The sequence below is a fragment of the Mobula birostris genome, chromosome X, assembly GCF_030028105.1.
Source record: "Mobula birostris isolate sMobBir1 chromosome X, sMobBir1.hap1, whole genome shotgun sequence".
NCBI classification, from domain to species: domain Eukaryota; kingdom Metazoa; phylum Chordata; class Chondrichthyes; order Myliobatiformes; family Myliobatidae; genus Mobula; species Mobula birostris.
In genome coordinates this window covers 78,235,504-78,251,389 of record NC_092402.1, presented here as the reverse complement: position 1 = coordinate 78,251,389, position 15,886 = coordinate 78,235,504, and the positions used below count along the sequence as shown (strand labels likewise).

At 39.7% G+C, this 15,886-nt stretch overlaps 1 protein-coding gene across 3 annotated transcripts in view; it reads right to left on the bottom strand.

The window, feature by feature from the left end:
• map3k14a (mitogen-activated protein kinase kinase kinase 14a) overlaps positions 1-15,886 on the bottom strand; it is a 55,190-nt gene that overhangs the window by 13,131 nt on the left and 26,173 nt on the right. For all 3 annotated transcript variants that reach the window (XM_072248651.1, XM_072248653.1, XM_072248652.1), the window contains 12 exons: positions 12,807-13,061; positions 11,976-12,045; positions 10,902-11,112; positions 8,382-8,999; positions 7,045-7,182; positions 6,186-6,315; positions 4,909-5,040; positions 4,562-4,663; positions 3,657-3,820; positions 2,112-2,271; positions 359-844; positions 119-225 (listed from right to left, as the gene is read on the bottom strand). In XM_072248651.1, coding sequence (XP_072104752.1) covers positions 119-225; positions 359-844; positions 2,112-2,271; positions 3,657-3,820; positions 4,562-4,663; positions 4,909-5,040; positions 6,186-6,315; positions 7,045-7,182; positions 8,382-8,999; positions 10,902-11,112; positions 11,976-12,045; positions 12,807-13,023 — 2,535 coding nt within the window. In that variant the 5' untranslated portion in view covers positions 13,024-13,061. The remainder of the gene's footprint in view (positions 1-118; positions 226-358; positions 845-2,111; positions 2,272-3,656; positions 3,821-4,561; positions 4,664-4,908; positions 5,041-6,185; positions 6,316-7,044; positions 7,183-8,381; positions 9,000-10,901; positions 11,113-11,975; positions 12,046-12,806; positions 13,062-15,886) is intronic.

Sequence of the window (15,886 nt, the reverse complement as noted above, 5' to 3'; positions counted from 1 at the left end):
TTGGGATCCATAAAGTATGACTATGACACACACAAAGTTTTGTCACTATTTTGGCTAGTTGTCCTTGCCAAACAACATGGTGAGTGACATTGGGATAAACCTGCTGTATTAGTAGTACCTTGTCGTAATCATCCAATATGCTATAGGCATCACTGCTTAATGCATCCAATATGTGGTCCTCCAACTTTTCTGGGAATACTTGGGAAAGGTTATAAAGTAAAAATTCTGAAACACAATACCACATAATACAAGCAGTCAATGAATTTGTAAATTTAGCATTCAAAATATATTTAAATGCTTGTTATCATGCAAAGAGGCATTTCCTCATCATTACTGAGATAAGCGCAGAATGCGTTACCTTTTTGCAGGTTCCCATATTCCTCTGCAAGTTTTTTCTCTGCCTCACTATTCTGGAATGAAGGCAGTGACATCAGTGGTGAAGGCATAGATGGATCTTTCTCATCACTGAGGGGCTTTGTCACTTCTTCTGGAAAACAAACATTCTCATCTTTCAAATGTAGCTGATCAAAGTTACAGGCTAGTCTGATACAATTTTTTGGTTTCCTTCGGTAGACCTGTTGCGAATTTTTCTCAAACAGAGGTTTCACTGCACCCACTGTGTTTGTGTTGAGTGGATCTCTCTTTGGGTAGCAAAGTCGGTGCCTGTTTGAGTCCAGAGCAGCTGGCACCGTTTCTGATCGAAGAGGCCAGCCTTTGGTAGTGTAGTATCTGGCATTCTGATTTACTGGTTGTGGTGTCATTAAACTTTTATTGTTTCCATCATCTGATTTAGCAGCAAAACTTCCTTTTTGAACAGGATTACTCTGAGGAGTGCCCTTACTCCCTGCAACACAAACCAAAGAAATAAAAGAAAATCAAGCCCTGTAAAACAAACCCTAGTCATTATGATCCTGCCTTCATTAGGACAGAACACCTTCCTTTGTACCAGGGGTTCCCAACCTGGGGTCCAGGGACTCCTTGCTGAATGGTATTGGTCCATGGCAGTAAAAAGGTTGGGAAGCCCTGCATTATACCAATATTAGCAAGTCACATTCTCTGAAATTCACAATGAAAAATTCTTTTCCCCCTATTATCAGATGACTAGAAGATAAGCAAAATGAACATGAACTGGGTCATCCTTGGATTTCCCTCTCTTTTTACCAACAGTTTGCATCAGGCAACAGAACCTCAGAGCCTGAGCATACAGACCCCATCATGCTGTAGTAATATTAACATCCATCAAACCATGTCTTTAGATAGACCTTGATACAATATTTCTTTATTTAGGAATATAGCACATCGTTTTTTTAAAGAATCATAGAAATGCATGTATCTCAAGAATCTCATCTGATTGACTGTGGGTTCTACATTTTTTGTTATGTTCTGCCTGCACTAGCCAAGATCCAAAAGGACACAGATCCCCAGTGCTGCAGTTCCCATTTTTGTGTCAGGTCAACTGCTAATACAAAATTACAGAAGCACAAAGCCTGAAAAGACATTCAGGCTTTCTGGATCAAGGTACTTGAAAACAATTTTTGGAGTAACTTTACCCATTTTAAAATTAAGCCACTGTATGACTCCAATAATACTTCACTGCCCTGAAAGCTGCAGCATAAAGCAGTAATGTTGTGTCATCAGTTGCTCAAAGACAAAAAATGTCTTGAAATACCTGCAGTGTTTTTGAATGCTTATAGGGTGAAGGACATTACAGCTCAGAAAAGATAAAGCTCTCCATAATTAGCCCAGTCCCTTACCCCCAGCCACAGAGCAACTTTTCCTGCTGGATTTGTGTGACATTACCCATTATTCATAAGTGTGTTTCTCAGTTAAGCCCATCTAATGTCTTCATGGAATGAAATCACAGATATAGACTGGGGCCAACAAAGAACAAGGCTTAGATTTTTTGATCTCATTCACTTTAGTCCTTTACAGTCAGCAAAGGTAGAAGAATTGCAACTTGTCAGCCAGAACGCAGCTCAAGTTTATCCCTGGTAAAACTTTTGACAACTGTTGTCAATTCTGCAGTTTCATCTGCCACAACAACGCATTATTAGACAAAAACATTCCACTGCAAATAAAGGAAGCACAACAGAGCCAATGGCTCTACTTACGTTGTCTTAATGATGCCAGTGCTTTGTTCACTGCTGCATGAAGTTCAGATGCACTAGCTCTGTACCCTGGGTTCTTCATTAATCCAGCCTTGACCACATTAGCTGTGAGAGGACTACACATAGGTGGTATTTCATTCACTGGAGGATCCTGTGTCATAATCTGTTAGGAAAGTGAAAAGTAAGGTATTGGTAATGTACCTTAACAGTCATGTATGTACACTGCTAAACTAATTAGTCAAAAAAATTATAGTATATATTTACTTAACAGAGATACTGTATGTCTCTACCAAAGGGGGTGTAAGGCACTTCTTCCCTCCACTAGCCTGCAGGTCACCCTTGGGCAAGGTGCATCACCTGTTTATCCCCCCAATCAGGGTGACGTGAAGCCATGGAACAGGTGGTGGACAGTCACATGAGCAGCTGGTGCATATCACGTCCTGGTTATGCGATCACTGACACCAGGCAAGCAATCTCTGAAGAGTATTGATAATGGCTGGGGTCACCCACCTTGTAAAGACACTGCCCAGAAGGTAACAATGGCAAACCAAGAACAACCATGGTCATGGAAAGACCATGATCATCTACGTCTTACGACACAGCAGATAACGAATGAATGAATATTTACACCATCAAACAAAATTTTGTTCAGTCTTTAAAAGGGAACTAAGTTCATAGGTTCTACTGTGCCTATTGTTGTGCTGTCATTATTGCTTGCGTTGTTCTGCTAAATATTGTGGGCATACTATGTTGGCACTGCAACGTATGGCAACGCTTGTGGGCTGCCCCAGGCACATTCTTAAATTGTGTTGGTTGCTCACACAAACAATGCATTTCACTGTATCTTTCAATGTACATGTGATTAAAAAAAAGAATCTGAATCAAGGCCTAATTTCAATAACTGATAAAACTGGAAATATATTTGTAGCATTAATCCCCACTTTCTCTGCTGCGTGAGGTGAATCGCACTTTATGTGCTTGATAGACTGGATTTTGAAAGTTAACAGCACAATACTGTTCTTTGGCTCCTGTAATACCCAAAACACTCAGACTTTTGTCTTTCTTGTGATGAGAAATCAAACCTCCACTTAACATTTCCCCACCAATGTTTAGTACCTCAAACCCTTTGGAAGACCGAGTATTATACAATAGTGTGAACACATGTTCTAATTACAACAAAAGAGGGTGTTCTCTCAATATTAGTTCATTATGTGTCATGTCATAAGATATGGGCACTCATGCTCTTTCCATGACCATGATCGATCTTGGCAAATTTTTCTACGTAAGTGGTTTGCCATTGCCTTCTTCTGTGCAGTGTCTTTACAAGATGGATAACCCCAGCCATTATCAATACCCTTCAGAGTATTGGGGGGGGGGGGGGGGGTGCAGGCTAAGCAAGTGCTACACCTTGACCTGCAGGCTAGCGGAGGGAGGAAGCATCTTACACCTCTGTTGGTAGAGACTTATCTCCAACCCGCCACCCACTCAACATTAGAGCTGTAACAATTCTATAGCTCTCCTTTTGTAGATTTTTAAAGTTAAACTCACCTTTAGCAGCAGTTGCTTTGTTGATATAGTCTTCCAGGGATGATGCCCATTTAACATGTGCAGCATCATACAGGCAACACTCCAGCAGTCTACCTTGACACCAAATTCACTGCCCGCAACCACCTCTGGTGCCATATGTGTCACTGTGCCTAAGCAGTGACTGCCTGAAAAAGAGAAATTTTACTTTACAATTCTATTTATAACATTCCGGGAAATGAAAAGTTAGGCTGCATAAAAACAGGTTCATCCCTTAAATGGCAACATCCACCTACTATGGAAGGATTTACTGGCTGTATATTGGGACAAAAAGAATACAAATACCTATTGATTTGATGGTAGAGATGATTATTGGTATCAGATAGGGAAGTGTACACCTAAGAGAAGATACTTTCCCAGGAATGAATTGGAAAAACATGAGGTTACACACACACACACACACACACACACACACACTCTTCACCCTAAAACATTAAGGGTGTACACATGCGCCATATGAAAAGTGACATATTTTGATTGTGCAAGCCACTGGTATTAACTGAACCTCTGTGGTTATCTCTGCTGAATCAAACCTGTGAGACTTTTGGGAGGAGTTTTCAGAACAGAGCAATCTTATTCATAATCCAACACAAGCACCTATTTCAGACCCGCATTGCCTTCATAACTGCTCTCTTTTAAGATATGCAATTTGCTGCATTTTGAATCTCCATTAGACAACTACAACTCAATCATGGAGCCAGTTAACAAATAACCATCTGTTTATCCAGAGGCTGCCTCTTAAAATAACTGATTATAGTTAATCACAACTCTAATCTCATCATCCTTCAGTTTCACTCCTTTCACTCCACTCAAAGTCCCTTACAAGCCTAAATCAATGAACTCAGCACTCACATATAACCAAATCATACCTGCATATGTTGTGCTGCTTCCTGTTGGATTTAATTGTCTTGAATGTCCAAAGTCACAGAGGTAAACCTCTCGACCGTTCTGTGATATTAGTACATTATCCGCTGTAAAAACAAGTAGTTAATGGGATAGATTCTGCTATATCAGATGTGTGGACAAATTCAAAATAAAGTTTCAGCTTTTAAATTGTACAATATCAACAGGATTAGAGTAAAATTACAGTTGATTAGGTGGAGAAAGACGAATGTGCACACGGGCGATAGTACAACTAATTCTGTGTCATGACTAAAACCTGAAGCAAAAGTAATAATGGAATTAAATAGTAACTTCTATCCTATTATGATTTTACCTTTAACATCTCCATGTATAATTCCAAGGGAGTGTAGATGTTCCAATGCCTCTAACACATGGCTTGTATAATACAGAGCCACAGCTTCAGGAAGAGGTCCTCTATTCTCAATTAGCTGTGCCACCGAACCACCTTAAATAAGAAACCGCACATTAGTCTATTGTTCATCTAATCTATTTTATTAAATGCTGATTACCTTACTACATTTTACCAGAACTTTCTGAATACTGACCTGTAATTCTACGTTCACTTTTATCTAGAAACAGTTGGTTTTATGAAGATTATTTGACTTTGATGGAACTGAATTCCAGAAGCAGAACATAACGTGCTGTCACCATTATATTGCATACTTAGCATTAGCACAGAACAAATCTCCGCCACTTAAAACTTATGCCATTCAACTATCACTTGGAAGTTTCACTTGGCCTCTTTCTGACCTTGATTCATTATTAAGTATGGGTTCTCTACAGCAACTTTCATTTATAAAGCTTCTTTAATGAAACCATTCTAAAAAGCATTACCAAAGTGTAATAGATGATATAGGATGCACCCATCAAAAAAAAACATTATGAATCGTGAGCAAAGTTGGTCAAAGGGACAAAGAGATGGTTCATGAAGTGCTTCCTTGTAGGGAGCTTGTGGACCAGAAGCTCAAAACAGATCTCACTGATTTCTGTCCCCAGAGCAGAGTGAGATTATAACCACTTCTGGGTCAAATGCACCATCATAGATATTAAAGTTTTGCACAAATTACCCTTGTTCATATAAAATGGAATCACCTTGCATTGATTCTTTTGAGACCCCACCAACACAAGTCCTAAACTTATTTTGACCTTTCAGATTCCTCCCCAACAATATTGAATTCACAACCAAGGTCCTCCCACCAGGCCAGATCCAGGCTCCAACTGGTCCCCAGCACTCCAAAACCTGATTTTGGCCTTGAATTCCCAATCAACTGACTCAAGATCCTAATCTCTACATCCAGTCCATCATTGCAGAATGCCCCCCACAACAATGTTTGCATGATGCGGCTTTAGCCATCAAGCATTCATATTTGGCTGCACTAGAATTTCTAGGCTGAAATATTTCCAAGTAAAACAGGTTTGCAAACAAATGGGACTGTCATGGTACCAACTGAATTTATTATATCAAATCAAATCTCTATTCCCTTAGCCACTCAGATTAGAGTATCATTGTGGTTGATTACTTGAACCAACAGTGATCCTGCTAAAATTGAATACTAAATATTCCCACAAAATGTGAAATAGGGAGCTCACCTTGAATATACTGCATAAACAGAGTGATCATCTCTCCCTCTCGTACTCCTCCATAAAGAGGAACAACTCGTGGAGAGTCCAACTTGCTCCAATTCAACAACTCCTGTGGCTGGAACTTGCTCACATGAATCTAGGAAAGGAGGCACATGCTGTTAGATCCTCAGAAAGAATCATGCTTTTCTTCCAATATATGATATGCTTAAATCAAAGAATGTATTATGTACAGTATAGAAGCTGGATTAAAACCCTTGCTTTTTTCCAACAAGTGGTGCAAAATTGATTTTCCCTGAGAGAAATCATCCCTAGTTGAAATCATGATTTTTACAAAATTTGTTCTGGACATCAGGGATCTGGCTGTTTATTAATTTGAAAGTGATGCAAGTTAACTGTTTTTCACTGCTTAACAACTAAACATTGTACTAATCAGTTCAGAAAATTGTTTTATGGTGAGTACAAAAATAACTTGCTCAGATCACCAGTGAAACAAAAACTAAAGCATGTCCATTCTGATGTTGATGCTTGTGTGCAGGATTTTCCCAGCCTTATTTTGCAATGTTCATGATATTTGCAAACTTATTATTGTTTGGGCCATTAATGTTTACATTAAGGGTTTAATTGCAAGGTTTAAGACTTAAACAAGCAGTCTGAAGTGGGATTAGATTGAGCACCACTGGCAAGTGCCCAGGTCACTTTTAAAATTGTTTCCAAAACTAGAGGTCAAATTCAATTTCCAGACAACTGAACTACACTCAAAACTGGAGGAACTTTAGTCCAACAGCTTAGCAAATACAACTTGTGCAATTGCATCAATTTCTACCTAGGTACTTCACTGAGTACACTTCCAGTTGAACAAACCTACCCGTTTAGCAGCACAAGTGAAATCAGTAGAGTGATCTTTTGCCATATACACCTCCCCAAATGTTCCAACTCCCAGCCGATTGGAGCAGATTGACCACTGCAAGTTCTCTTTATACTGATGATCCACAGGCTTCAGTTTCTGGACAGTGAAAGAGAAGGGTTAACCAGTAATAACATAGTTAAAAAACTCAATCCCTGCAAAATAATCTCTGGTTTATAGCATTAAACACATTTTATGTTTGTAGTATTGAGATCTAGCTCTTTTGTAGCAATGAAACCTAATTTCAGGAGGTGGGATACTATAGGCAGTTGCTTCTATTTAACTGGTTACCAGCTGGGGATGAATTTCAAGGCAAATAAATGTCGACTGTGTTAAATTCTAACAGTTTAGAATGCCAATCATACTTTCATCTCAGAAACAGGAGTTTACCTACTTGGCTGAATTGGTCAGCTTTGCCTGAATCAGAAGCTTGTGCACTGAAACCCACTCCAAGAGTCAAGTGCGTAAGTACGCTGATGTTTCAGTGCAGCACAGCATTATTACAAATGTTACCTTCATTATGCAAATTCACAGCATATATTTAGGTGGGTATAAAGTAATCCTTAAAGCCTTTCTGATTACATGAAAGGTGATCACACTGGCCAAGGTTAATTTCTAAATCAATGGAACCAATTCAACGGTTTGTTGTGGGACCTTGTGCACAAATTGTCTACATATTTGCTTACAAGAAAACAGTAACACAATAATGAGACAAGACTCATCATCCAGTTTGTTTGGGGCATAATAAGCACGACAGAATATATGGAATTTCTTTTTGGCCTTCCGGATATAACATTTCATTCATAACTCAAGAAATTGATTTGGGTGCCACAGTAGAGTAGCAGTTAGCACAATGATATTACAGCTCAGAGCATTCCGGAGTTCAATTCCGGTGCCATTCTGTAAGGAATCTCTGTACGTCCTCCCCGTGGAATGCCTGGGTTTTCTCTGGGTGATCCAGTTTCCTCCCACAGTCCAAAGGTGTACTGAGGTTAATTGGTCATTGTAAATTCTCCCATGGTTAGGTTAGGGTTAATCAGGTTTGTTGGGGTTTGCTGGGGTGGTGTGGCTCAAAGGATCAGAAGGGCCTACTGTATCACTAAATAAAATGCGTAAAGCTTTCTCTTGATGACAAGACTGAAGTCACTCAATAACCAACCATTAAGATAAAAACAGGGACTCATATTGGCAAATTCACTGGATGCTGCCATAAATTATACGAGTCAGGCTGGAGTATCCGATACATACTGGAGTGAAAAAATGTGCAATTCAACACCTTGAATTAGTGTATTACACACCTCATGTTGAAGGACACCCTCATTGGTTTCTGGAAGTCTTTCACTCTGTTTCCACCCTTCTGAGTATTTTGCCCATCGCAGGGCTGGCATTGTCAAGCACCTTAAGTTCTCAGAGATGACACAGCCTTTGCTTGCAATTGATTGGGAGGCAGAAAGCTGTGGTGGTGATGTCTCTTCTGCGCTGATTGAATCAGGAATACGTATTCCAGTGTCTCCTCCCACATCATTGATATAGAGCATGGCCGCATTATTGTTAAAAGAAATCCCTTGCTTTTTGTGTCCCCCATCCACGTTGACCTGCTTCACGTCAGGTAGTGGTGTTAAATTCAAATTTAATTTCCGCTCAAAGTTATGCACGAGGCTGTCATTTTGCATGATCGAAGAAGGAATGGGTCTGACATTAGATTTCTTAACTCCACCACTGAAGTGCTTGATATTGAAAAATATATTTTCAATTCTTTTATCTTCCCGTAATCGGTTCTGCAGGCCCAATCCGCACAATCCATGTGTATCTCTATGGGCAGAAGTAATGTGCATCTGTTCAAGTTCGCAATGGCTGCTACTGCTGCCCAAAGTGCTGCTGCAAAAATCAGAGGTGCTATTTTCAGCATCATCTTCCTACAAATAAAAATAATGAAGTTCATTAATTCATAGGCCTTAGAGTTTACATTGTAAAAGAGGCTATATTTTAAAATAGTTCATTGGCTATAAAGTGTAGTTGGGAAAGGTACTGTTAAGAAAAGAAGTTTTTCTCTTGGTCATCCAATCAAGTGATCAAATCCATACACACTTATTTTGGATGTCAGCACAGACACATTAGGCAATAAATAAAGTGCACAAAGATGAATATATTGGAAGCTAAGTGATCATGTGATAAAATCTCTGGTAAAATATCCAACTAAGCCAGAGCTGCCAAAACATCCACAGCAATTGCGTATATTAAGATTACACATACTGAACTAATTATTGTCAGTATTATTACTTAAGTCTCTTGTTCTGAATGAGTGCCATTACAAAGAAAGCACAGCAGCGCATCTACATTATTAGAGGTTTGCGAAGATTTGGCATGTCACCAAAAACATTGACAAACTTCTATAGATGTGTGGTAGAATATATTGACTGGTTGCATCACAGCCTGGTATGGAAACACCACTGTCCTTGAATGGGAAATCCTACAAAAAGTAGTGAATACGGCCCAGCCCAACACAGGTAAAGCCCTCCCCACCACTGAGCACATCTGCATGGAGCGCTGTTGCAGGAAAGCAGCATCCACCACCCAGGTCATGCTCTCTTCTTGCTGTTGCCATCAGGAAGAACATACAAGAGCCTCAGGACTCACAACACCAGGTTCAGGGACATTTATTACCCCTCAACTATTAGGTTCTTGAACCAGAGGGGATAACTTCACTTGCCCCATTACTGAACTGTTCCCACAACTTATGGATTCACTTTCAAGGACTCTTTTTGTATTTGCACACTGGTCGTCCACCCTATTGGGTGAGGTATTTCATTGATTCTATTATGGTTATTGGATTTACTGAGTATGTCCACAAGAAAATGAATCTCAGGGTTGTATATGGTGACATGTATGTACTTTGATATTTGAATGCCCTGCCAAAATGTAGAAGAGGCTAATTTGCTCAGCATCAACTTATGGAAAGTGGCTGCAATTTGTCTGCTATATGCAGTCATCAAGTCAGTTTCATAATAAGAGTGACTAAGGTAATCTAGTTTAGAAAATCAGGATGATATGTTATGAGTGACCAGTTTAATAATTTTCCATTTTAACCTATATGTAATTAAATTCAAGCTGTTCCCCTTTCTGTAACTAATGTGGTGGATATTAGATTCTAATTGGACACTTTAATTGATTACTTGGGAATTTAATAGGTCAGGTTAACTAGTGGAAATAAATCAACGGATTCTGATGTCTTGAAGTTAAAGCAGAAAAGTTCTTAGATTCAGAGTTATTGAAAAGTACACCAGATAAGCAGGCCCTTCAGCCCATCTAGTCAATGCCAAACCATTTAAACTGCTTAGTCCCATCAACTTGCACCCGGACCATAGCCCTCCATACCATCCCATCTATGTACCCATCCAAACTTCTCTTAAACATTGAAATCAAGCTCGCATGTACCACTTGTGCTGGCAGCTCATTCCACACTATCCTGGTTTCTCATTCCTGTAGCTTCCAATGAAATCTGGGGGATTGTGAAATCTGGTTGATTGTGCAATCTGGATCTGGCACAGAGAGCCTTCCAACTGAATAAGCCACTCACACAGAACAAAACTCTATTTTTATGATGCCATTAACGTACCAAAAACAACCCAGGACACATGATGGAATGCAAATGAAAAAGTAATTAAATGAACAAAACTTCATTTCATGTTTCAAAAATACATCATTGTTGATCAAACAGATTATGATTCAAGTTCATATTTGCAATCTGTAATCGAAGGAAATTAGGAATATGCTTATAACATTACAGAATCTAAGATTAGAGAAAATTTGCTACCTACTTGTACTGGTATTGGGGGGCAGCTCTCTTGCTCGGGGGTCTTTGATTGCTTTTGTGATGCTTTGGTCTTGTGTTTGGATTTTCTCCTCCTGCGTTTCCTCCTGGGATACTTATTGAGTTGCTGGTCTTGCTGTAGCTGAGGCAGCTTCCCTTCAGCCACTTTTGCCACATTGTTTGGAACATTTTCTAAGTTTGATCTTTCTGCACGATTACTAGAAAGGAAAACTATCTGGTTAAAGAATATACCCTAAATTGTAACATTCTTAATTGAATGCTGCAGATAACTTTATACAAAATTTTTTAAAAATCAGCCCAAGTTGCACAAGCAGTTTATAGGCCTGGAATTTAGAAGGATGATATGTCAGCTGATAAAATGATCCAGTGTTAGTTTGCGAGAAGACTGTTCTTTCGGGGAAATCAGGATCAAGTGGGTAAAGTTTTACAACTATAACCAAGGAGATGGAGAATGAAAACAGAAACACTGTTTTACACAATAGGTGCGCAACTCTGGAACTCTCCTCTTTCCCCAAATTGTTATAAGATGGAGACTGATGCATTTTTTCCCCTGAGACAATCACTTGAAGGGATATGGACCAAAGGTGTGTGAATGAATAGGAGATACAAATGAGGCATGATCTGACTGAATAATAGAATAGATTTGAGGAGTACCAGGGACTACTTCTGAAGGTTCTTCCAAGCCTCTGCTACTTTCATCAGCCTTCTACACTCCCATCCCAGGCTGGTCTAATAGCTTCGCAAGCACAAGGAAATCTGCAGCTGCTGGAATTTCAAGCAACACCTGACAAAGGGTCTCGGCCCAAAACGTCGACTGTACCTCTTCCTAGAGATGCTGCCTGGCCTGCTGCGTTCACCAGCAACTTTGATGTGTGGCTTGGTCTAATAGCTTATTTATTTAATTCATTTTCACTGTCATCAGGTTAACCTCTCAACAATCATGTTTTTCTGAGCCAATGCCCTATTGCAAGATGAGCACTTCTGCCAGCCTCCTCTTCCTTCAGTTCAATCATCAATGAATTGTTACTGGGTAAGCACAAAACTACTGAAAACTTCTTACCTGTAACTGTTAGGTGTGGCTATGAATTGCGGCTTCTCACAACTGGGTATGAGCTTCTGGTTTCCGATACCTACAAGGATAAATAGTCTATTAAGTATTGCAAGAGGGGGCCCCATGTATGTCCTACCAGGCCAAGTTCAAGAATCTGTCCAAACCAAGTTACAATAATTAGGCAGGCCTCGACCCAATTTTGATTTTTTTAAAAAAAAGCTTTTCCTGAGTTGACAGCAATTAGCAATCTCAAGGAAATTAAGTCCTTAGGCATCAAGCACCAGGTGGTCAAGGAATCTAGCAGTGTGTGATTTCTCTTTGTCTCATAACATGCTCATGTTTTCAGTTACACTGTTAAGTTTGTTTCCATAGTCAGGAAGATTTCACTTCAGTTACCATTTTTTTAAATATTAAATTGGCATTCAGTTAATTGAAAAAAAAATACAAAAAGGGGAATGAATCTAAACGCTTCCTCTGCATACACTGCCTCCGTAATAAGGGGAAAATGTGGGTGATGTTCATTAATGCTAACAACCCAGTTATCAGTTGCTACTATTGACACAATGCTAACGATGGGTTGGAGTAATTTCTATTTCTGTTTCAGTGTGGCAGCTAAACAGTGAACAACTTTTAACAATAAAAGAAAATCTCCAGTGAGAAAAGGCACACCTATTGACAAATTTTTAATTGGTTCAGGCAACTCCTAAGAATGATTACAGCGGTGAAAAAAGCCACCTTGGCCTGTTTGTGATTTTAATTGACTGCTGCTAAATTTTAATTAGTGATTTACGTAACTTAAGCATAATTTAATGCTGCACAAGAACAGGTCTTTCTGCTTACCTGTTGCCTGAGCAATATAAGAAAATTTGCTCCCATTATTATCCATTTCTTGTTTTGCTGTTCCCTCAGTTAAAACTTTCACTGGGAGAGACATCTTCATGCAGCGTTTGTTTTCAGTGATCTCAAACCACTTGCTCTCCATTTGGCTGATTGGGAGCTCTTGCTGGTCCCTGATATCAGATTCAGCTGTGTGCCGTGATGAACATTTGACTGCCATTTTCTATAACGGACCTGGAATGCAGGCAACAAATTCACCTGTAAAAGGAAAAGATAGTTCAATCAAGAGTTCACTGTAATATCGTGGCTCAGAAACTAATTATGTTGTCTAGACAGGTGTGGTCTGTGGACTCAGAACAATCAACCTCAGTTACTTTGCTCTTGCAACAGCTTGGATTGCAATTTCAATTCTACGGACTTCAGTAGAAGTGAATTTCAGAAGCAGCGTGCATCACCATTATTATGTGTTTGGTGTGAGAAACAAAAGAGGAACTTCTATCCCTATTGAAAATTAGAGCTCGTTTGACCCTTCAGGCATGTCCCAGCACTTTAATATTCTATCTGTACACATTTTATTTTCATCATTTCTGGACAGGAACTTTGAGTGATTTTATTTAGGCTTTTCCAACTTTCTAAGCTGACCAGGAACTAGAAAGCCTGGGGTTAGAATCCTAGTCATTAGTGAATTTGTTATTATCAGCCAGGTTCTACATTTGGAAGAAAATATATTAGTTAAAAACCTAACCTGATGGTCGAGTTGTATGGGGTTTTCTTTGTTTTGTGGCTGCCTACAAGAAGGTGAATCTCAATGTTATATCAACACACACAACACTCAATGTTATATACATACTTTGGTAATAAATGTACTTTGAACATTGAATTGTGCTGTGTCACACCACCACCTTCACCACCATCCAGGGTCCTATACAGTCATTCCAAGTGAGGTAGCACTTCAGATGTGAATTTACCAGTGTCATTTATTGCATTCGGTACTCCCTCCTCTACGTTAGTGAGACCCAATGCAGAATGGGGGAAGTTGCTTCGTTCAGCACTATCACTCCATCTGCCATAACAGCCAGGATCTCTCTGTGACCAGCCATTTTAATTCCATTTCCCATTCCCAAATGATACGTCTGTTTGCAGCCTCATCTACTGCCAAGTTGAGGTTAGAAACAGATTAAAAGAAACAACACCTCAAATTCCATTTTGGTAGTCTCTAATCTGACAGCACCAACATCAGTTTCTCTATCTTCCAGTAACTACTTCTCCATCTCCCCACCCAAGTTTCCTCTATCCTCTGGCCCCAGTACCCCTTTTTTCTCCTCCCCTGTATTCAAAACCAACAAATCACCTAAACCTTCCTCCCTGTGGTTTTCCCCATCTCCTTCCCTTTATTCCACATCCCACTGCCCTCTGCCATCAGATTCCATCTTCTTCAGCCCTTTTCCTCTTCCACCTATCACCTTTCAGTTTCTCACATAATTCCCACTTCCACCCCCCACCTATTTATCTTCCCCCTCACCTGGATTCACCCATCAGCTGCCAGACCGTGCTCCTCTCCCTCCCTGCCAATCTTTTACTGTTCCTTTCCTCGAATGGAATTGTAAGTTTTGTGGAAATGGGTCAAATTTGTTCACACTAATCCATCTAACTGTCAAATAGCCAATGGCGCTCTCAGTTGAAGCTCACACAAATACTTGGTGCAGGACAGAATAAAATAATCAATTGTAGAATGACCATATTCCAACAAAGCACTGATTTCTCTCGAAAATAAGAGTAGAGAAAAAATGGGCAAGTCTAAATGAATGAAGTACCAATGCAATATTTTTTCTAACACTGAACCGGGTTTGAGAACTCAGCAGGTCATTGAAACAAGAATCATTGTGCATAGAAACAGGTCCATTGGCTATCATATCTGACCATTAAGGACCCACGTAACTTAATCTCGCTTTTCCATTCACAACTGTGTAACTTCCCTCTCACCACCCCATTTCTCCTGTTACCCACTGACAGGAGGAGCAATTTGGAGAGGCAAATTAATCTACCAAATAGCCATGTAGAGGGCTATGGGTAACTCTAGGTAATTTCTAAAGTAAGTATATGTTTGGCACAGCATTGTGGGCTGAAGGGCATGTATTGTGCTGTAGGTTTTCTATGTTTCTATCCCATCTGGTTCCAACAATCAATCCACGGTCAGTCATTTAGATTACATTTGTTCCCCATTCTGGTGTTTGGACTGAACCTCTTGACCACGTCTGCGTGCTTTTGTGCATCGAGTTGCTGCCACATGATTGGCTGATTAGATATTTGCATTAAAAAGCAGGTATACAAGTGTACCTAATATATTTCTATGTAGAAGGAAACCAGAGCACCTGGGGAAAATTATGTATGGTAATTGGTAGTACATGCAGATTCCATACAGGTGGCACTCGAAGTCTGGATCAAACCCATGTCTTTGGAACTGTGAAGCTGCAATATTAATTGTTGTGTACTATGTTGCCCATAAGTTATTAGACTATTCACTCCCCATTAACTGCTTCAGCTCACACAGCTTTAGTTTCTTTTTAATTTTCATTCTTTTACAAGGAGGTGAATCTTTATGTACAGTATCATTTATGCTAATAATGGAATATTTTGACATCCAGTGATGGCTTCAGTCACCTTCCAAGGTACCGTAGCACAGGTTTGATACTAACTGAACTTTCATTTACCTAAACCTGAGAATACAGTCCAGTATAAAATTATTTCATTTTCCTCATCTTTACCAATCTCTGATTTCTCTGCACGAAATGCAGTGCCAGTTTATTTCAGGTTATTGTAGGGGATACGGAGGTGGGGGGGGATTGAGTGGGAGCAGTTGTGCCTGAGACTGCTTGTGCACATTCCACCTAGGACCCTTTGTAGCTTGTCTGGGCTCAGTACAAACCTAGATTTCAGAAGTAACTTCCTGCAGCCTTTGAACTTAAAACTGTTTTCATTAGATTCAATTCCAAGTTCTAATGTTTTGCAAACTGTAAAGCATTAGGACAGCCATAAGTGCTAGAGCACTCACTTCCAACAGTGGCTGCATTGAAACAGTGACC